At 42.5% G+C, this 21,194-nt stretch overlaps 2 protein-coding genes across 2 annotated transcripts; one reads left to right on the forward strand and one right to left on the reverse strand.

Annotated features, from left to right (window-relative positions):
- Nucleotides 1-3,383: 3,383 nt before the first annotated feature.
- Nucleotides 3,384-10,604, reverse strand: LOC146186917 (uncharacterized). Its single transcript, XM_084608143.1, has 3 exons — nucleotides 10,586-10,604; nucleotides 7,053-7,315; nucleotides 3,384-5,513 (listed from the first exon to the last, which is right to left on the reverse strand). Exons 1-3 carry the CDS (start codon nucleotides 10,602-10,604, stop codon nucleotides 3,384-3,386), a joined length of 2,412 nt encoding a protein of 803 aa, XP_084464269.1.
- Nucleotides 10,605-10,906: 302 nt separating this feature from the next.
- Nucleotides 10,907-20,436, forward strand: LOC146186918 (uncharacterized). The gene is made up of 7 exons (XM_084607497.1): nucleotides 10,907-11,039; nucleotides 11,124-11,177; nucleotides 11,899-11,957; nucleotides 13,100-13,198; nucleotides 16,685-16,758; nucleotides 18,876-19,095; nucleotides 20,305-20,436. Exons 5-7 carry the CDS (start codon nucleotides 16,696-16,698, stop codon nucleotides 20,385-20,387), a joined length of 366 nt encoding a protein of 121 aa, XP_084463623.1. The 5' UTR covers nucleotides 10,907-11,039; nucleotides 11,124-11,177; nucleotides 11,899-11,957; nucleotides 13,100-13,198; nucleotides 16,685-16,695; the 3' UTR covers nucleotides 20,388-20,436.
- Nucleotides 20,437-21,194: the final 758 nt, after the last annotated feature.

A 21,194-nucleotide genomic window follows, 5' to 3' on the forward strand; every position in this document is an offset into this window, starting at 1 on the left:
CGTTTTAACAGTAGGAGTGCCAGTGTTGTTACACGCCATAACTGGAATGACTTACGTTCAGCATTTTTGCCAATCGCAATGATATTTTGTTTGCACCTAGGGTCCACATTAAACAGGGCGCTCCAGTTGTGGAGGGAGTAATGTCGATGCGCACCCTTCAGTGTTGTACCTCTTACAGAGAAAAGTAACTGATTACGACTTCAAATACTGCTTGTCATTGATAACTGAAATACGTGATCAATTGCTGCCCCAGAAAAGTAACCGAAGATTGCAGAAAAGTAATCGGTTACAACTGCAACTTTCTTCTTCGCATTTTATTGCCCCAAAACAAACTCGATTTAACTGCAATCAACTACTGCGGCTAGCTTGACATCCTAAAAATTAGCTAATTTCCCACAGTAGTTATACAAAGTAGTCGTCTCTGCTTGCATAAGATTGCTTCGTGAGAACCTGGGTCATCTGCTTTCACGAGAGGCTATATAGGTAATGTAAAGAGAAACGCACAGTGAGAAGATTGAAAGTGTCGGCAACCCCCTCACGAGCCTGCCCAGTCGTTGCGAGTAAGTAAGAAAAATGAGGACTAAGACACCTAATGAGCGCAGCTACAAGAAACGGGTGGTTTGCCAATTTTAAAAAGAAAAAACGGTAAACAAGTTGACACACAAACAAGTGAACACGGCCCACTCCACCAGACTATAACGGAAGGAAGAAGTTGTCACGCCGCATAGGCCGCACAAATGTTGCAGATATTCTGTGCATTACTTGTACCTTCCTCCTCGTACAATGCAGGACTTGTAACATACATGTGCTCTAGCAAACACAGAGTTCCCTGCCCATCCAAGCCTGTGTTTGTCGCCGCATAGATGCAATTTGTGAAACCCAGTAGGCTGCACTGTTGCGAACTTGGTGCAGCGGAACCCCGAAGTACTGAAGAGGGCTACAGTCCCAGCGTATGCCCCCAAAATTGCTGGTCCTGGTGCCCCAATGGCCCAACCAAAAGCCCTTAGATTTATCTAAATTAAGAGCCGCGCCTGACAGATCACAGAAATGTGCAATTACACTCACGTACTCTTTGTCAGAACAAAGGAGGGCGATGTCATCGGCGTAGGCTAAAATCCTAGCTTCACATTGAGCCAGAGAGAAACCACGAATAGCTGCGCTGTTAATTATACTGAGACAGTGGGTTCCAGATTTAAGGCAAACAACAATGGAGACAGTCGACCTCCTTGACGAACACATGATTCCACGCCCGGGATCGGGAATAGCGCATCTTAATTCTCCTCTAGCGTGAGGTTATATTAGTGATGATAGGCTCGTGAGCGGCGCACTTCGGGGGAGCGTGTAGTCAGCATTGAGCACGATGAATTGGACGAGGTCGGATTGAATTGGACAGGATTGGATTGACTTGGACAAGATTGGATTATTTGTATTTGACTGGAATCAACTGTACTTGATTTGACTGGATATGATTACACTGGATTGGTTTTGATTGGATTAGATTAGATTAGATTCCACTTGATTGGATGGAATTAGATTGGATTGGAGAGGAGTACCCTTATGAAAATGAATTTTGAGTTTCTGGTTTGGTCTTAATGTTTTCCTAACGAGTACAAAGAAACTCAACAGACATCCAATACCTTCTGTGTTTTAGCAACAGCCATAAACCACATTTTCAATTGACATTTCACATTATTGTTTCTTGTGTTGAAAATGAAAGTTTTTTTGTTGTGAACTCCTAATGTGTAAGCACAGAATGTGAAAAGTCAGCAGGAAGTATGATGTGTTTTCTCGGTCATTGCTACCACTCATTGAGAGAACACAGTGTGTTTCAATTTGAAACACAGTGCAACTTGAGCAGTTCAATATAGAAAGAAATTATTAACAATGATCACTACATGTGCATTACTATTACTGCTTGAAGATTTTGGAGGATGTATGCATAATTGTTGAGAAACAGCATATTTTTAAAACAGCCAGTTTAATGAATGCTACATGCCCTTGCATTTCTACAGGACAGGCAGGTTGCCCGAAATGATTGAAACATTGTTTTACATTCAAAACTAAGCACTAAATTGATCCTTTGACAGGAATATATAATTTACATTTCCTTTCTCACATGCTATGTTTACAAAGTAATCACTCAAAATACCATTGTACCTCCGCATAAGAATAAAATCAGATGTCAAGTTCAATTTGAGTTAGACTGGCAGTTCAACTGCCAAACTTTTTTCTTTATGTGAAACTATCACAGTAGTATGCAGTTAATTAGGCCATCAGTAGCAGATCAAAAATATCTATTTGTGAATTTGCAGCCTAGAATTAGGCAAGAATATGAGAAAAGCATAGCATTCAAGGAATATAAAATCATAAATATATTTATTTCCTTCGGGACCTTAAAGTTAAAGTAAGGAGACACATACAGCCTTATAGGTACCTATACATGACAGCACTGAGAGAAATAAACATATGCAGAAATGTTATATATGAATGCATACACCATCAAAAAAACTATTTATATTACAAAACCGCATGTTACAAAAAAGAAAACTACAATCATGTTAGTCACAATGACAAATGAAGTACATGATAGATGAAGACAACATATCATAGGCTATATTCAAGCAACATAATCAAAGGCAACAGCTGCATGTTAAGAAAACAACAATCATGTTCACCACAATAAAGAAATGAAAAGCAAGACAATTCAGCATGACATATTAAAAAGAGGAAGGACAAAAATGATTTCACAGCAAGAAAAGGAACAAAACAGCTGAACACAATAGTACCAGATAACTTTAGAAGGCAGTCATGCCATTGATTTCAGATAATGAATGCCTCCTCACACCATAACACCACAGAGTGAACCATTTTTCACACCCATTCACATGTTTGTTCTAGTTAGTGATGAACTTCATTTGGTTTCATCTCATGCAGATTGAAAAAAAAGATAACAGATTAAGCCAAACACTTCGCTGAGCTAAATGTAGTTGTTTCCTCATGCTAATGAACCTCAGTGATAGTTCTGAAACACAGGCACAAACACTACGACAAAAATAGTCAAGGGACACTGTCCGCCCCAGTCATAACTGAAAATGCCCCCACATTGTGTTTGATGACTACACTTTTTGAAAAGCAAAAGTGCTTTCGATCAAGTTACCCTAACTTGTCCTAGACAGGTGGCAAGCTATTCAGAAAGTCATTACCCTAGTTTGTCCTAGCAATGTGGCAAGCTATTTTAGAAAATCAATTTTAAACAACTATTATAATTTCTCATTGCCAAAATGGGTCGCTAATGCTGTGCCGAGGCAGGTGCTCTCCCTATTTTCATTCTGTACAGCAATGCCTCACTGTTTGCATGTTACTTTTATGATGAATAATTTTCTTTATGTAGCTTCAAGAGCATATTTTTCATTTAATACGCACAAATATGTGGCTGATCCAGAGTCCAGTACCACACATTTGCGAACTGAGGCCATTGGCACATTCTTGTTTTCACCAGTGCTTTCAACCTTAACCATGTACTCATCCTCATAAGTTGTGCTGAACAGCTTACTGCATACTTTGTACACTTCAAGACAGAGCACAACATCTCTCACACATTTGCACACCTGATGTCCTCGATCACAGACCGCAACAATATCAATAATGCGTCCGTAAATGCTGCCCATTTGAACAAAAGAGTTCATTCTTCGTGATTTATCAAGTTGAGAAGTACAGAAGGTCAGTGAATCTATACTCATTTTTTTGTAATGGTAGCCACTGGACTTCTGTGTACCTTTTCCATAGAATGTAATGGCTCCATTGTGGACAAAGTGTCGTTTCAAGTTGTACCCTTTCATGTGAGACCTAAAAACCTGATCAACGTCCTTAGTTTTCCCAGTAACTTTTTGCCAAAATGTAGGCATGGTTTGCATAAGGGAGAACTTGTCAACAATTTGTCTTTCAGGATACCTTGTCCCTCTAACGAATTTACCCAGTTTTCCATTCATTCCTTCAAATGAAAACATGGAGCACGCCCATAGAGGTCCCCATTCTTGAACAGTGTCAAACATATGAAGCAGCAAGTGTGAGTTGTACGTCATGTAGCACAGCACATATAAATCTTCATATTCTTTCAGAAATCTTATCATTTCAGCCCTCATCAGATTAAGCTTTTCAAATGAAATACGTTCACCCAGCAGGTAGTGCATAATTTCAACAAATGTTACCCAATTCTTGTAATTTCTGGTAGGAATGTAACCATAGAGTACAACAGGAGAGTAAAACATCAACCAGTTCCGCCATTCAGCATACTTCCAGTACTGAACTTCCTTTAACGACCTTGGAAGCCTGGAAAGCTCCCATACAGGACGTAAACTGAGCAGTTTTTCATCTACCTCTTGAAAACAACTTCGAAGCTGAAAGTGGCGACACTTTTTTGATTTCAGCCAGAGCATTGTGGTGCTTTTCACAAAACCAGAACAAACAGCATGCATATAATCCACCACAAAGCCAGAACAAAAGCTGAAATAAGTAAGTAGTGTAAGAATGCTGGTAGTTTTCATGCCACAACTTACCTTTCCAGGCTTTGTTCTGGCTTTCTGCGCATGCAAAAGGAATGACTCATGGGTACGCAGAGTAGGGATAGTCTCAGGAGCAGCATACACACGGCAGTGGCCATTGCCCTTGGCAACCACCTGACCAGTGATCTCACACCAAGCACAGCCATGTTCACCATTGAATTGAGTCATGCCCATGAATTCGCATCTTGCAACACTGTCCACAGAACATGGACCTGGAAAGACTTTTGTTTTCCTCTCATTTCCTTTGCTGTCCTTCCATAGCATACCAGTAGAAGAAAGTTCATTTACTTTTTGCACAAAAGGCAATAAAAATGTGTTCATAGCTGGCTTCCTGGGACCAAACCAAAGTCCAGCTAGGAGGAGTTTCTGAACCCTTTCCTTATAAGGGAGCTCATTGACCTGAACCAAAAGAGGCCAGATCCCAAAACTGCTTGCCTCAAACAGTGGGACACCATCAGTATTAAATGTCAAGCTGATGTCACCAACCCCAAGTGGAAGCTTACTATGCCCTATACTGTTTGTGATATCTGTAACATCATAAGACAAAGGGGTTTGACTTGGCATAGCTGTCATTGCTTTTAATATATTAGAGATCTGTGGTTCAAGATCCAGTGAATAAAAATAAGAGAAGGTCTTTAAGAGTGCATTTCTGTTGTGGTCAGCTTTGCACTCATTGCACATAAACTGTGCACCTTCCTCTGCAGTTCCAATATAACTGTAGCAATTGCTGCAATAAAAATGTCTTGTCCTTTTAACATCCATGTTCGCGAAGTGTTTGAAAAATGTGTACTTGGAGGTTGGTAGCGTTGTACTCTCAGGAAGATGGCAGGAGATCAAATGTAGAAGACTCTCAGTTGCCTCTTTTGAGGCATCATGGCGAAGGCTGTGGCTTAGGATGAGCAAGATGCTTGCAGCTTTTGTGATCATTGAGCCCGGGTAGAGTGGTTTGTCCTATTCACAAATTGCAAAGAATCACAATAAATTTGATATCTATTAAGGGCCGCACTGGAATTCCAACGTGCAAGTGTTTTTTTTTTTGCTTGAGCTAGAAACACATCTCTTTTCATCCATGAGAAACTGAAAACTCATTCTTCTTTTTCTCGAACTGAATTTCTTATAAAGCACACAAGCTACAGTAAGCAATTAAAAAAAAACAGGGGCTCTTCATAGCGCGGGTATGCTCATATATCATAGTAAAAATATAAATCCGCTGCAGTGGCTCAGTGGTTGGGCTTCTGATTTCAGAACCCAAGGACACATGCTTGATCTTAGCTGCAGCAACTGCTTTTCCATAGAGGTGAAATGCAAAGTGCCCGTGTACTTAGTGTTGTCAGTGCACATTAAAGAGCCTCAGGTGGTCAAAATTATCTGGAACCCTCCACTGCAGTGTCCCTCATATCTTAATACATTTTGAGATGATAAGCCCTATTGCCGCGAAACCTTCAAACAGTTTCAAACAATAATGCAAACCAAAGCATAGCAGAAATATAAGGTTTCTTATTTTCCAGTTATTTATTTTAACAATAAAGATATGATCACAAGGTCAAGGGTTGATATATGATTGGCGCGATTAAAGCACCATCTTTTATGTCAATATATTAACAAATGCTTGTAATTGCTTATCATTAATTACAATGTAACTTTTCTTTTGCACCGAAATAACCTTTCTACAAGGGGTAATTTCAGACACTGCTTTGCAAATCCAGCAAAATTTCATTTTTGGCCCCCATATTTTTTTGCCCATAATGAAATGCTCACCTTTCATGCACTAAAGCTCTTTAACAGCCAATGGCAAGTATCAAACATGAATGCATACACTGCATAACAAACCTGCATGCAGTGATTTATCAGCAAAACCTGTCTTTTCAATTTAGAACGCTACCTAGGAGTCTACACTGAAGAACCGAAACCTCGTAAGTCACAGTCAGTGGACTAGATTTTCTGCAAAATGCACCCGACAATATTTGCCACGCACAAAACAGAAAGGGGGGGGGGGGGGCAAGGAGTGAACAAGCTTCACAATCTAGTTTCTCTTCATAGTACATACCACATTGAATGAATCCCGCTTTAATGATGGTTGGACTATTATTCTGCAGAACCAACACTTCCCTTCATTTTAACCGAGGCACCCGAAGAGTGGGATAACATGAGTGGGATAACATCATTGACATTGATTCGCGACTGTTGTTTATTCAAGAATGCTAACATGCATTGTGTAAAGTAAAAGACCCAGATCCATTTACTCACTTGTCATGTTCGCTTGCATTCAAGGGTCTCAGTCCATTCTACTCTCCAATTACTCGATGATAGGGAGGTACCTCTTCATATAAATAAATAAATAAATAGTTCGAATGAGAATGAGGCGGAGAGGATTTTTCTCGTATAGTTCCCTGCTGCCAAGAAGGAATAAACATATGTCAGCAATTATTTTGCCGCTCTCTACTCTTAACTTACGGGGAGTGCGACAAACAGAAGAAAGCACCATCATACCAGGTCATCGTCGCTTTCTACAATCGACGGTACAGCATCGTTGGCTGTGTCCTCCTCGTCCTCGCTGCTTGATAAATCTGATGAATCCACGTCAGTACTGTTCGCGCTGTCGTGCAGCCGGGTCGGTTCAGCATCCGCTTGAGCGAAACAGTCGTCACGGCCAGGAAATGCACTTTCATCATATTTAGATGCAGAACAAGGTGACAGAGTTTCCTGCGCTGCATCGGGTCCTCTGATGACGCTCAGGTCTTCAGAAGAAGATTCTGAATCATCAAGAGCAGCTTGTAATAATAGCTGTTTCGCCTTTCGTTCGTTGAGGCTTGTGACTGATTATCACGAGCAGCTACATTGAGACGGTATTTAGAACGAATTGGAACATTGCATGATAGATCACTTAGGTACTGATTGTACTTTCTTTTCAGTGGCATGTCTGAGTGTTGAAATCTCGAGTGATGTGCTCTAAACTTTACCTTTCCTTGTGCAAACTTGCATTTGGCAGCGTTTGCAGTTAAGCCTGCCCTTTTCAGAATTGCTCCAGTACCACCTGCAGGTGTTTGGTGTGCTCCTCCCTGGTTGAGGAGAAAATGGCTATATGGTCAATGTATGCCATTGCATGCACTTGAGCAGAGGGAAAGACACGCACGTAGCAATACGAGAATGCATACCAAAAAAAAAAAAATTCCACTGGTTCCCGATATGACATTCAACACTGAACACTGTCCAAAGCTGCGCGCTGGAGTGACAGCTATGGTAGGAAGGCAAGACAAGAAGGGAACGAACGCTCTGCAGCGGCAGGTGACGCCGGCAACAATAGAGCTGCACCGCGCATCTGTCGTGCGTCCGCGGTTCAAATTGCTAGTCCCTGTGACCAGGACACGTCGTGCCCATTGGTGGTGGTGGAGGTTTATTATTGCTAAATAATCAAAAAGAAGGAAAAGAATGTTGCCGGCCGCGCCAACTGCTGTCTAAAAAATCTGAAGCACCTGAGCTAAAGTGCTCGGCGGCCGGCAGGAAAGAAAAGTGGATAAGAGAGGATAACGAGGTGAAGTATAGAAGGGAGCGATAGGAAGAAAGGACCGTATGACACATCAGAAGGTTCAGCGAACTTTACACGCTCAGCAAAATGGTTGTTTGGGCGTGTTGGTGATACATGACGGAAGTTAAAGCGCACAACAAGACGAGGACAGTGTGTCTCACGTCTTCTTCCCTGCCCTCTTCTTATTGTGTGCTTTAACTTTCGTCATTTCTTCACAGGCTCCATGAGCGCTGCCATATTGTTCACTGGACGGTCGGGTGCACCCCGCGTAAGCACTGTAGAAGCTACAGCGAAACCTGTTGCCGACTGTCCAGAGAGGAGGAATTTCACCGACACCCTCTCCCGATGCAAAGGTCTCTACTGTTTCTACTGTCGCAACGGGGAGTAAGTGGAATTTTCCACAGCCTCGGTAAAACGATGCCAACCACCTGTGCCGCTTACGGCTGCCACTCTCGAGGCGTGCCGGGATGCAAGACGCGTTTTGTTAGGTTTCCTTCGGCGAGCCGCGACCTGCAACGGCGTGAAGCTTGGATTAGGGCAACCAAGCGTCAAGACGTGAATGGGCGACCTTGGCAGCCGACTGCGTGCTCTCGACTGTGCGAAAAACACTTCGTTACAGGTATGTATGCATCTAAAGGAAATGTGCATGATGAAAAGTATCTACCGGAGTTTGCACCAAGCCTGTAACCCACCAGTGATAGCCGCAATGAGCATTTGTTCGGCGCGTCTGATGGCGATGTATTTTGTCGTTTGTTTTATTTATGTGCGAAGGGGCTGGGTAGCGCAGATATCACAGGTGGCTGTGTGCGCTAGACCGAAATATTTAGCATGTTTTATTGCGACTGCCGCCTGACTAAAAAGAAGAAAAAAAGGGTGTTTTTTGTGATGCACCGCCGTTAGCGAGCCGAGTGGTTGAGCTGGTCATGAGGCTCGCGAACGGCAGTGCATTAAAACGCCGTATTTTTTTTCTTGTTAGTGAGGTGGCAGTCACGATAAAACATGCTAAATATTACGGCCTAGCGCACACAGCCGCCTGTGATATCTAAGGTACCTAGCCCTTTCGCACATAAAGATAAGAAGGGACAAAATACATCGCCTTCAGGCCTTGGTGCAACTGAAGCAATCACGCACCGAAGAAATCCTCATTGCAGCTATCACTGGTGCGCTACAGCCTGGGTGAAAACTCCAGTAGGTACTTTTCATCATGCCTATTTCGCTTAGATGCATACATACCTGTAGTATCTGTGTTTTTGCCGCTCGGAGCATATGACGCACTTGCACGACGCACAGTATTTTGTTTTAAATTAAAGGCTCGCCTTCGTGCACGCCAAAGCATCCGGACTTTGTTCCTTTAATGTACGCAATCAGATGCACTTCGTTAGGGAGCTTGATAATCGTCGTCTTCGTCCAACCGTTTGCAACGGCAAGGAAACCGCCCGGCACAATAAATGAGTCTCCTGGAGGGTTCATGCTCGTTCACTTGCAGAGTGGATCGCTCTGGACGTAGAACAGGGTTGGTTCCTGACCGAGGTGCGCATCCGATATGTAGGAGATTCACATGTGTCACCAAGTTGTTGATTCCGCAGAAATCGCGGCGGAGGCAGAAATGAACGTTGGAGATCCTTTCACAACAGAATGACCATTCTCTGCGCACCGAGAACCTTTTCACCACTGCGACCACATCCGTTCTGACTCCTGAGGCCAGAAACCGGCTACAGCTCTGAATCATCCATTGCCAGAAAAATGCAGCGCGTTTCCTGCAGGTGTGCATTCCGGCCGGGACAATGCCCTTTTCACGGGGTGTGTATATGTGACTCTCTGCCGATCTTCGTGGATGAAATCCTATAGCTGCACGGTTGTAGATGACGCGAGGAGGAAGCGACGCCCATTGCACCATGCCGGCGCCGCGGTGACCGCATTGTGCTCGGTAACTCAAGACACCCCGCGCATATGCGCCGCTCAAAGTCACAGGAGACGATTCCACCTAGCTCTGCAGCATCAACAAACCCCTGGCTGCTTTGCCCTTTGAGATCCCTCTCTCTCTCTGCCCCCACGCTCTCCTGTCTGCCGAAAACCTGCACGCTGAGAGCGTCTCATTCTGTCACGTCGAACACGGCCCGCGCTACGCGCTCTTACAACACGAAGATAGTATATGCGTACGTGCGTTATGAGTGGATTGTGAAAACGCTCTACCTTCCCCCATACTGCGTGAACATGATATGCTGCAACCACTGTCACTACTTTCCGCTCCGAGGCCAAAAAAGGAGGGAAGCTTTCGCTTTCTACCAGCGTTGGCGTGGCCATTTCGTATGGTGCGCTCTCGCGTCGTCTGCTACACTGCTGCTCAATGTGTTTCCCGCCCGCTCCCGCATGACGGCGCCACATCCTCGCGCAAAAGGCGGATTTTCCACTGCCTCAAAACCCGCCAAACCTCGTTACCCCCTCCCCCCTTTCCTTCGGCGCTTTCCCTCGGCACGATAACTGAAGGAGTTCGCACTGGTGAGGCTCAGCGCCATCGTCGTCTTGTGCACTTGCTTTGCTGATTTTGTTCATCTGTGCCGACGGTCCGTGCCATAACCATCATGACACACATACTTGTCAAGTGGCAGCAAGATAACAAATGGGATGTTTATCCCGTGCGCGCACTTGTCGATGCAAGAATTGGTGTGCGGCTCCTCACAGAGCCGCACTCCATCAAAGAAATCTGCGGCACTGTCGCGGACATCGTATGGAAGGCTGGCGAGGCGCCCGTGCCTGCTTAACTGCTGGACTTCGGTGAGTGTCACAAAAGTATTTGCTCGTCCAGGGATTCGGGAACGGGAACGTTATGCTCATAAGCTAGCAATTGTATTGCGCAGGAACGGACAAAACGATGGAGCGGCGCCGAGGAAAACTAGCGGCGGCATCGCTAGAAAATATCAATAATGTTGCCGCAAGTGGAAAAAACTTGGGTATGTGCCTTTAGTCCAGGTAGCATTTCTTCGTTTAAGACAGTATATAATTTGCGATTACCTGGCAATTGTGCATACATACAGGCGGCGAGGACCTGGAAAGCTGTGGGGATCCCGCCGCACCTGCTGAGGAGACGAGTACGTACGCTACGTTGTTGTTGTTGTGCCCTCAGATAATGGCACATACCCACGAGGGGGATTGGCCACACGTGAAACAAGTACATTTAGCTGGCTAAACATATGCACAAGCAAATATTAGGGGTTAGAGTTTTCGGTTTTTATTTTCCGAGAACTCTGTTCACTTTTTTCCGGTGTTTATTTTCAAACACAATTTCGGGTTTTTTTCGGTTAATATTATTTTCTTCCAACGAAATATCGTTTTTTGTTTTTCGGTGAGATAAGAAAAATATGTGTACAGTTAAAATTGACGTGTTAATTTTGGCTTTTTTTTCTTGCATGTTGTTTTATGCACATTTATTTATAGTACAGTTGGTCACATATACAGCTATAAGCTCCTGGAAGAAAATGCTATTACAATGAAGAAAATTTAGCATTATGACAAAATGCATATGTAAAACAATTTATTACTAATTAATGCCGTGCACCCAGTAAAATCAGCCTCACAACAGTAATCGTAGAACTGCGAAGATACACGGAGCGCGATCTCGTCGCTCTCAAGCAGAATTCACTGAACAAATGCACTTGCAGAATGTGAAAGAGTAGTCGCGCGCTCTACTCGTAGCAACATTCATCGCTACATGCGTAACAGTCGCGCAGCAGAATGCAGCACTCAGGCCTTTCATCACTTTAGTCGGTAAAGTGTCCTCGAATTTTTATATCTGGTTATTGTACGACACAGGCCCGAAGAATGTGGAGCAGCCTCAGACTTGTGATGAGCCGGCTCAAAAGAAGCAACGGGTGAGTCGATGCTTTAAAGGTGATTATTTCAAACGAGCGATCTTCTGTTTGAAATATAGGGGGTGCTTGGAGGTATCTCGGCTTTACAGTGCCTGCCTGTTCATTTAATTGGTGTATATTCCGTGCAAAGGTTTAAGCCTTGCTCAATTTTTTGCTTTATCCAACTGAAAGGGCTCTAATCTGATGTTTTAATCCCAGTTATGCTGACATGTCTTGAGTACTGTTTTTAAATAAACGTTGCTGTGTTGTTTTGTATTCTTTTAACTTGTCTACCAGGTAAACCTTTTGTGGTTCTGCTGTCACACATTCTAATTGTGGCCTTACCACTTACTTGTTTGTGACTAGCTGCCACTCCCCATTGGCAAACCCAGTGTCACTGCAGTCAAGCATCTCAGCATCATATCTGATTCTGGGCCCAGTACAATGCTGCAGGATGGGCACATAAGAATTGTTGACTCGTTCATATTAGTGTTCGAAAGAACAAAAAACTGGCATCATTTTCTATTGGGTGGAAAGTTAACTGAGTTCCAAAAAAAAGAACACTTGCACAGTATTTTTAATTTGGCTGAATTTTGTGGACAGCTGGCTATTTGCAATGTGATACTGGAACAAGTGCAGTCCTAATGTGTAAAGTACTTATTCCTAGCCATGAGGTATGTACTAGTGGCACACCAGCATGCTAAAGGAAATTCCAGTGTTCCCCTCAATTATATTAGCAGAAGCAGTGTCTTCACATCACAGTTCCAATGAATCAAGCCAACCACTGGCAACCCCAGCCAAAAACGCCGTGAAAAAAAAAAAAGAATACTAGTTTCTTCCTATAGGACACTGGTTTTTTGCAGTCAGGCTTTCATCCAAGTAATAAAAAAATGGCAGTGTTCAGATTACCTTGAGAAAAATTAACATTACTACAGTTGTCAGTTTACAATTTAGCACGAGGTTATTCTGCATGGGGTGTTTGCGGTGACTGACACACACTAGCATGGTCTCGGATTTAGCACTCAATACTCGACACGCCTAGGCATTCATGCTATCTTTGTGATCCACTATGTCAGTACTAGTGTAGTTGAGTAATGTTTGGTGAGTTGCTTTAAAATGAAAAGAACAAACAAAAAAGTTGATGAAAGTTATTTCCTCTGTAGGTGCCTGGTTGCAGTTGTGCTGCGGCAGAAGAATTGCGGCAGCTTCGGGTATATATAGAAAATCTTGAAGAAAATTGGGAGTGGCTGAGAACAACTATGGTATGGACGGCTTTTATACTATAAATTGAAGCCCTTTTTATCATGCCTTCTACGGTTGCTTTCATCATTGGCATACACAACCTAATTTTGAAAAAAAAAAAAAATGCAAAAGCCACTATTGCACAGTAAATTGTATACCAAGTTGTACTTATTATGTTGCGTTCCTCAATTGATGATTTTAACCCCTATCATATTGGGTTTAATGACCTATTGAGTCAACGGTCACTTCCACTTGGCTCTTTCTCATGGGATTGACTTACTGAGGATTTTTATAACGATTTCAAACTGAACTTTTTTATAGTGGAAAGTGAGCTGCACAGATTGAAATGAAAACTGATGCTGTTTTTGTTTTGAACTGATCTGCCACGCAGTGCCTGCACGTCAAAGAACCTCAGGCGGTCTTATTTAATCCTAAGCTTTAAGTATTTTAACCTTTTCCTTGTTGTGCATGTCATGAATGGGCTCAATAGTGACAGGCATCATCCATTATAGCCTACTGGGGTCTGTACCAGTCTCTAGCATTGGAAAGTAGTTGACTTTTCTTTTCAGTGGCTCGGAAATTGGGAGGGGATGGAGGTTCTGAAGTTTTTGAATGCAAAAACTGATTGCACTGCATTGTCATCCAATATGCGATACTAGCAACATTCTTCACTAAATCTTTTTCTAAAAAGTAGCGAACACATACAGGCCATATAATGTAGAATATTTTGTGAAGTCTGAATAAACCGGGAATGCGGTGCTAATGTCGAATTGAAAACTGAAAGAATACAAATGTAATCACTGTGCAGTTGTGGGGCATGACAGTGTTTTTTTTTTTTGCACATGTTGCACAACAGCAAACATTATTTGACAGCAGCAATTCAGTGAAGTAGTAGAGTGTACCTAGCATCATGAGCATATAGAAAATGTCATGCATGCATTTTTAGGGCTGGGTATTGTAGACAAAATAAAGTTAGAAGATGCATGTGTGCGCTAACCCTTGTTTCTCCTGCTAAGATAACTGCAATAGCAAACATCACATCTACTGGTAAGCGCAATAAGGTTCGCTACAAGCGATATTGCTCTGTGGATAGTGGCCACTGGTTCAGTTTCATGAAAGTAAACCGAAAAAAAAAGTTGTGCATTATTCAGCGATATTGATGGCAGAAAACAAAACCAGCGTGGCCCAAGTTTAATTGGATCTCCTTTTCGATTTATCTTATATAACCCAGAGAAAAAAATCTTGCACTAATGAAAAAAAAAAATTAACAGTGCATCAACAATCATGAACTTGCGCTAGACGAGGGTAGCTAACTGGCAGAAGCAGTTGCTGCCATGGATACATCTGCTCTTTATTTTTTGTAAAACATGTTCAGGATATAAACATCAGTAGCTGAAGCCCAGACATAGTCGAGGATATTCAATTCATTGGTGAATCGAATGTGTAAATAGATTGAAATTTTGCAATGCGGGATGGAATCCTCTCGACGGCCACTTTTTGATGGAGGCAAAAAGCACGGTTCCCGTGTGCTTTGCGGTGCCAGTGCACGTTAAGACCACCAGGGTGTCGAAGTTTCTGGAGTCCTCCACACGGCGTCTCATAGCCTGAGTCGCTGCAAGACTATAAACCCCACAAACGAAATCAAATTTAACAGAACAGTTTTACACCTTTGAGGTGGCGTAAAGTGTTCTATCTGGATGCATAGACATACGTAAAAAATCTCTTGACAGCTTGTTTGCACGAAGCAGTAAAACATGGGATGACTTGGCACAATAAGCAAACACTCTATCAGGCCGTTTACACAAAAATGCTATGCAAAATCCGTGTACACACAAATGTAAACACCATAGGGGATATACTTTGCCTGACATCGAGCCCAAATTTGGAATGTTTAAAAGCAGATTAAATAAGATACCATTTTACAGTTTAGGTGAGACGTTGTTCGAAAGTGCGCTTAAGCTTGAGAAACATGTGACAGATTAACACAAGGCTACAAGAGAAAAACCTTATTTTAGTTTTGCGCACAGCAAGAGACTCAGCAGTATGCCACCATTATCGGCGACAGCGAGCATTAATCCACTAGCCACACAACCCTATACTATGCCGTTTCTCAATACAACTACAATCAAACACGGCAGAAACGCATGCGGCGGTCGCTACATGCCATCACTAGTGCGTAATGTCTATAGGCCGCTTTACTCATAGCAAGTACAAAGGCTGGTTTCCTCCTTTTTTCTCGCATAGTTTCTTCTGTAGATTGTTGTTGCTGCACAGAAAAGTTTAGTTTTTCTGAAAATGCAGCATTCTTTCTCCAGAATCTGCGAGAGGAAATGCGGGGCCATTGCAGGGCTGCTAGCATAAGTCACGTGACGCTTCGTCCACTCTCGGATTTCGTGATTTGGCCCATCTTGTAAATCGATTTTAAGTGATGCATGAAAGGCTTCACCTACTATTGTTGTCTCGCTGCTCACTTCTAGATTTCCTTATCATTTCATTCATCACCTATAAATGCCTTGAGAGAGAACTAGTTAAACTGTCCACTTGCAACCTGTGCATTTAGGTTTGCATCGTCTTGATCACTGCCATTGTACTGCTCTAGAAAAAAAAACACAAGTTGCAGTTTCAGATAAAGATTAGCATCATTCTTCATTCTCCTGTTTTGGATACCTTCCAAATCCACAGTTAATTTCTTTGCCTTATTTTTGTGGAATTCATTACCATTCACAATAAAGTAATCATCTAACATTCATGCTTTTAAGCGTAGTTTTCGTACTTTTCTGCTATCGCGCTAAATTTTTTTTTTCATTGATAAGAAATACTTAACCCACATTCAATTGTTTCCTCTGTTTTACATTTATATAACATGTTCCCAATTTATGTTCTGTTTACATTTATGACATCTTGTATTTCTTTGTGTTCTACATTTATATTACATAACAGTTGCAGTTTTCACCCGCTGTTGTTTGCACTGAACCATTTTTGTTTTGCATGCTTGTAAAAGGAGGTCCCCTGTGCAGCCATCGCTTTGGGACCTCCTCCTGTATTTACCAAATCTTTGTATTCAGTCATTGTAAAAAAAACTGCAGTGCATGGTTAAGACATCAGCCTTATTCACTTGAATCAGGGGCAATTAGTATATAACATCCACCTGAGCATAGTCATTTGGCTACAAAGAAAAGCTTTCTTTGTAGTCCCATGGCTGCACTCAGGGAATTACTTGTGTGGAATATAAGCGTCCCCTTTGAAATGGGGTGGTGGCAATTTGCACCATGCTCGGCTTTTTCTCCCCTTTCACTTTATCATTGTAATCAATAGGTAAATAAAGTCATCATTTTCTTTACAGCATTTTTATTTCTGCACTTCTAACTTATGTCACATCTCTGTTTTTCAGCCACCAATCTTTTTGCTAGCTTTCAAACTACTCCACCTGGGAGTGATTTCCTGTAATGTTTCACTGATTGAGTTTGTGTCTACTGGAAGTTTAATACCCCTTCTCTTTTCTTCAGATTCATACAAGATGGTCAAAAATTTAAGAAAAATAACCAGAAGGCTGGAAACTCCGGAAGTGGAGGCAGAGAAGGTAAATTTTTGTTCTTTTGAAATGTACTAATTGTAGTGTGCTCTTAAGGACAAAAATGCAAAGTATATGCTAGAGCTGGCAAAAATTCGCTACATCATCCGGTCTTGCCAGTTTGCTGTTGAAATTGTGCACCTTCTGTTGTTTTTGCTGCAGTGGGTAGCTCTTCGAGAATGTCCCCGAAACAGATCTTGCAACCTTATAGTTGATACACAAAAAAAATGCTTGTGTAGCCCACAGCATGCCTTTTGGTGATGTATTATTAAAGTGATAGCATGAGACATAAGACATGCCATTTGCTGATTTTCATGCCGGCTGCATCTTGCACTGAGCAGAAGAGCAGGCTAGGTAGTTTAATACAAATTGCCCTGGGCACGTCAAAGTTAATACATCATGATCAGCTGCAGTAGCATGGGACCAGACCACTAAGTGAAGCAACAGTGTATTTGAGTTTAAATTTTGGTTGGTGTGAGTACCTAACACAGGACCTTCAGATTGCAAGTTGGGCATGCTACCTATAGGGTGCGAAGGCTCTTTGGTCCACGCTGAATAAAGGTAGAAAAATAATAGTGAGGTAAGGCGGTTGTGGCATTATAACCATTGGTTTTTAGATCAGCGACAGTGGTGTTGAAATGGCAGAAGTAATTAATCTTTAATGAGTAACAGAGTATCATGCCGAATGGGCCATAAAATATCATATTCACAGTCAAAACATTTTAATAGGTGCCCTTCATAACATTGTCCACCCTCTGTTGCACTATGTGCTACACCGCCACAAACAAAAGATTTTGGTTACCAGAATTTCTCTAAGATTCTTAAAAGATAAAATTCAGTCCATACGGTCGAAGAACCAGTCTGCAGCAAAGACTTTACACAGATGTTACTGAGTGAGTTCTATACCTGTGGTGGGTACAACTGTGTCATGAACTTCAGCAGTCATATGAAGCACTTTAAAAAAAGGGTCTGCATGCTCTGCTCCATATCTTTGCCGCTTTGTGAGCTTGAAGGAATGTGTATGTGCAGAAAGAATTTTTGCCAGTAATATAATCTAGTTGCCTGGAATGTGTAAAGGCACCCACTGATAATAATACTACATGAATAGATCACAAGGCAGAGCTGCAGTAAATTTTATTCAGGGGCTTTGTTTTCCCGTAATCTTTTGCGGATAGTAGTTTATATGCTCATAATTGGAGCTGTGCCTGTGAGAGGAAGCGCACTCACTATTTAAAAATTCAGGGAAGCTAAGTAGTGGAGCCATCAGACAGAGATGCAAGTACATGCAGGTTTTTGAATATCCAGTTTTCATGTTATTGTTTTGTTGTCACTCTGAGTTCTGTAAGCTTGCGGAGAACCACTGAGTCAGTACATTGAGATCAGCAAGGCAACCACCTCTGAACAGGTGTGGAAGTTGACTCTAAATTTTTATGGCACTTAATCATTCTTTGAGGTAATTGCCTTACTTTTTTATAACTGAGTAGCTGTGCTAAGTGATCGATAACAGCAAACAGCACTTTGCTAGCAGGCAGCAAAGAGGTATCACTTTTTGGTGTGCATGTAAAAGCATCCCAAGTGGCCTAGCAAAGCATTGATAATACAATGGCACGTGATACTTATTCCTATGGTGCTACTGCTACAGAATATATCCCTAGCTTTCATGTTTTTTTAATTTTGTGCATAAATAATTAAGTACAACTCTAGCAAAAGGAAGTTAACTGTGGCAGCCTGTCAGACGCTGCTCAGTTTTACAAATTTAATTCGGCATTCTTTTACTGATGTGTCACTGTTAACTGAAAAATTGAACTTATTTTTGACCTGCAGAAGGATGTTTAGGTCGGGTATTGAAGCCTTACTTAACCTCTTCCCTCATTTGGTATCTGCAAAATAATGCACTTGTGGTAATCTAGTTAGTTCCTTTTGTTTGGAGCTTGCCAAAAGTTGACATTCGATGTACATTTTATTAGTACAGTCCTTGAATGCTTTATTCCAAGTAATGTTGTCCAAGACAATAAATTGTATTTGATCAGTTGCAAGTATGAAGTGCTCTATCACTTGGAATGGTAGATGTGGTCTCGTGTAAGTGCGGGGTTTTTTTATTTTTGCTTCTCTTTATATTATTCTAGGTCAACATTGGATGTGGTGTCATGGTGGAGAAGTCCGTAATGAGCCGTCTCCACACACACTGCCCAACAGCAGCAGCAAAATTTGCGCGGCATCTCCTAAAGAGCATTTTCTCAATAGAGGAATTGAGAGGAAGGTCCCTCTACGGAAAAGGGACAAATGCAAAAAAGGATGGCCCAGTAAAGGAGGCACTCGACCCCGTCAGAGTGAATGCAGTTATTAGTAAGTACTTCATATTTGAGCAGAAATGACAACATATGCCTCTCCTTATTCCTTGGTAAATGTTTTTGTAAGTATACTTCTGCACGTGTCCAGCTTTAATTATAGGTTGCTGCGTAGCAATGGAATGGAAGTTCTTAATATATACTTCAGTGGTTTTAGTGAATAATGTGTTGCCATTGTCTGGGAAAATCTACCTTGAATAGCACAGCTTACAGAAATGCAGGTTGATGCACGTCTGTCTTGCTGGCTACATTTTAAGGAGAAAGCCTTTAATGCCTCATCATTGACGACAGAAGGTTGTCGGCAGAGGTGTCACACTTTCAAGAGCGAGAGTTAAAAATAAATTAATAAGCCTTGTTTGTCTCCACCGGGAATCAAACTTCCATCCCTTGGATGGATCCCCAGCCCAGCGCTTTGCCAACTGCGCCACACCCCAGATTGTGAAACACTGTTCATAATTCCCCTTGTCTACGGTGAGGATGACAGCGCGGTATTCCGCGAGTGACAGATATACTGTGCCTTTCCTGTAAGCGAATTATAGAACACCAGTGAAATTTGATTGAATGAAATGCTGGTTGTGTTCGACAAGGGGGCGCGCCATGTATCGTCACGACAAGTCATGACGTCACCAGGCGATTCATGCGAATATACGGAGCTGAGCCTGCCGGGCGTCGTCCGTGTAGTGCCTTTCATTTGCCGCTTCGTAGAGCGCCGTACCATACAGTAAACAGAAACAGACCCAGATGTCTAGGAGGCGTTAGTACAGCTGGCATCAGCAGCGTTTCAAATTGATTTACAGGACAGAAGTACCGCACCATACAGGAAGGGAGGAAGGTGGGAGTGAAAGAAGAGGGAGATAGAGGTGCCGTAGGGGAGGGCTACGATCCGCTGCGCTATGAAGGCTTTTGCCTTATCGCACTTTAATGATCGAAATTGGCCTCTAGCATTTTTTGTTCTTTGCAAGGAAAGTGAGGTTTGCAAGGTGTGCTGTCGGTTAACACAATCCAATTGTACCCGGTCGTAAAACTTGTGGTGTCGCACAGCTTGCAATAGTGCCCTTATGTACATATGCCAAGCAGGAATGAGCAAATGCTTACGTTTATTTGCCCTTTTTGAAAGATGATCCGCTTCCTATGAGTTGAAAATGAAGTTTTAACTAATTTAAGTATTGTGAGCAGTAATACAAAGCAATTTTTTTATGTTTCTCAGGTTACACGTGCGAACAATTCACCACAACGCCGCTTCACCTCAAAAACAGCCTGTCTTCTATGCTGTGCAGGGAAATAAATTAAGTTTATTTCCTTGCATAGCAAAGAAAACAGGCATGTGAATGGCATCCGAGCTGCAGCTGGAAATTTTGAATAAAAAAGGGCCATTTTCATTGAATGCTATGTCTGTTTTTGGTTTCTGTAATTAAAAATACCGGCACTATCTCAGTTGCATGCAGTGTCGGCAACCAAGATCACATCAAAAACCAAAATGAAAGCCACTAGACGCTAATTTGTCAATACTCAAGAAGAACTCACAAGACATGCACACATTAAGTACCAACCACGCTCATTTGTCAATACTCATGAAGAACTCACAAGAAATGCACACATTAAGTACCAACCAGAAACACGGTGGCCAATTTGTTTTAGACACGCAGTAAGAACTCAGAAGAAAATTCATTTGAAACTCAGAAGAGACTCAGGTGTCTCTGCTGTGAAAGAGCAACATACTCTCATCAGACACACAACCAAAATTTTTGTAAGGGTGTACTTAGTACGAGAATCGCGAAGGCGCCCTAACATCGTGGCCCGAGTTCTGTCGCTGCATCCTGGACACCTACACCAGCCGGGATCGCCGAAAACACATGCCGAACGAGACCATAACCATGTACGTGGAGGACATGACTAGGCTGTTCCGACGATCTGACCCGGCCATGCCCGAAGAGAAAAAGGTTCGCCGTCTCATGCACGGCGTTAAGGAACAACTGTTTGCCGGGCTCATGCGCAATCCGCCGAGCACAGTTGCCGAGTTTCGTTTGGAAATAATCACGATGGTAAGGATGCTTCAGCAGCGGTCTACGACCTATGACAGGCCGGTACTAGCCGCTT

This window comes from Amblyomma maculatum, chromosome 6 (genome assembly GCF_055883805.1).
Source record: "Amblyomma maculatum isolate TAMU_Amacu chromosome 6, ASM5588380v1, whole genome shotgun sequence".
NCBI lineage: Eukaryota > Metazoa > Arthropoda > Arachnida > Ixodida > Ixodidae > Amblyomma > Amblyomma maculatum.

Excerpts from the sequence above, each read along its gene's own strand:
- LOC146186918 (XM_084607497.1), top strand. The coding sequence starts at position 16,696 with ATGGTCAAAAATTTAAGAAAAATAACCAGAAGGCTGGAAACTCCGGAA. Across the intron at positions 16,759-18,875 it reads CGGAAGTGGAGGCAGAGAAG|GTCAACATTGGATGTGGTGT; the intron begins GTAAATTTTTGT and ends ATATTATTCTAG. Across the intron at positions 19,096-20,304 it reads CAGAGTGAATGCAGTTATTA|GTTACACGTGCGAACAATTC; the intron begins GTAAGTACTTCA and ends TATGTTTCTCAG.
- LOC146186917 (XM_084608143.1), bottom strand. Across the intron at positions 5,514-7,052 it reads TAGAAAGCGACGATGACCTG|GACAAACCACTCTACCCGGG; the intron begins GTATGATGGTGC and ends ATTTGTGAATAG.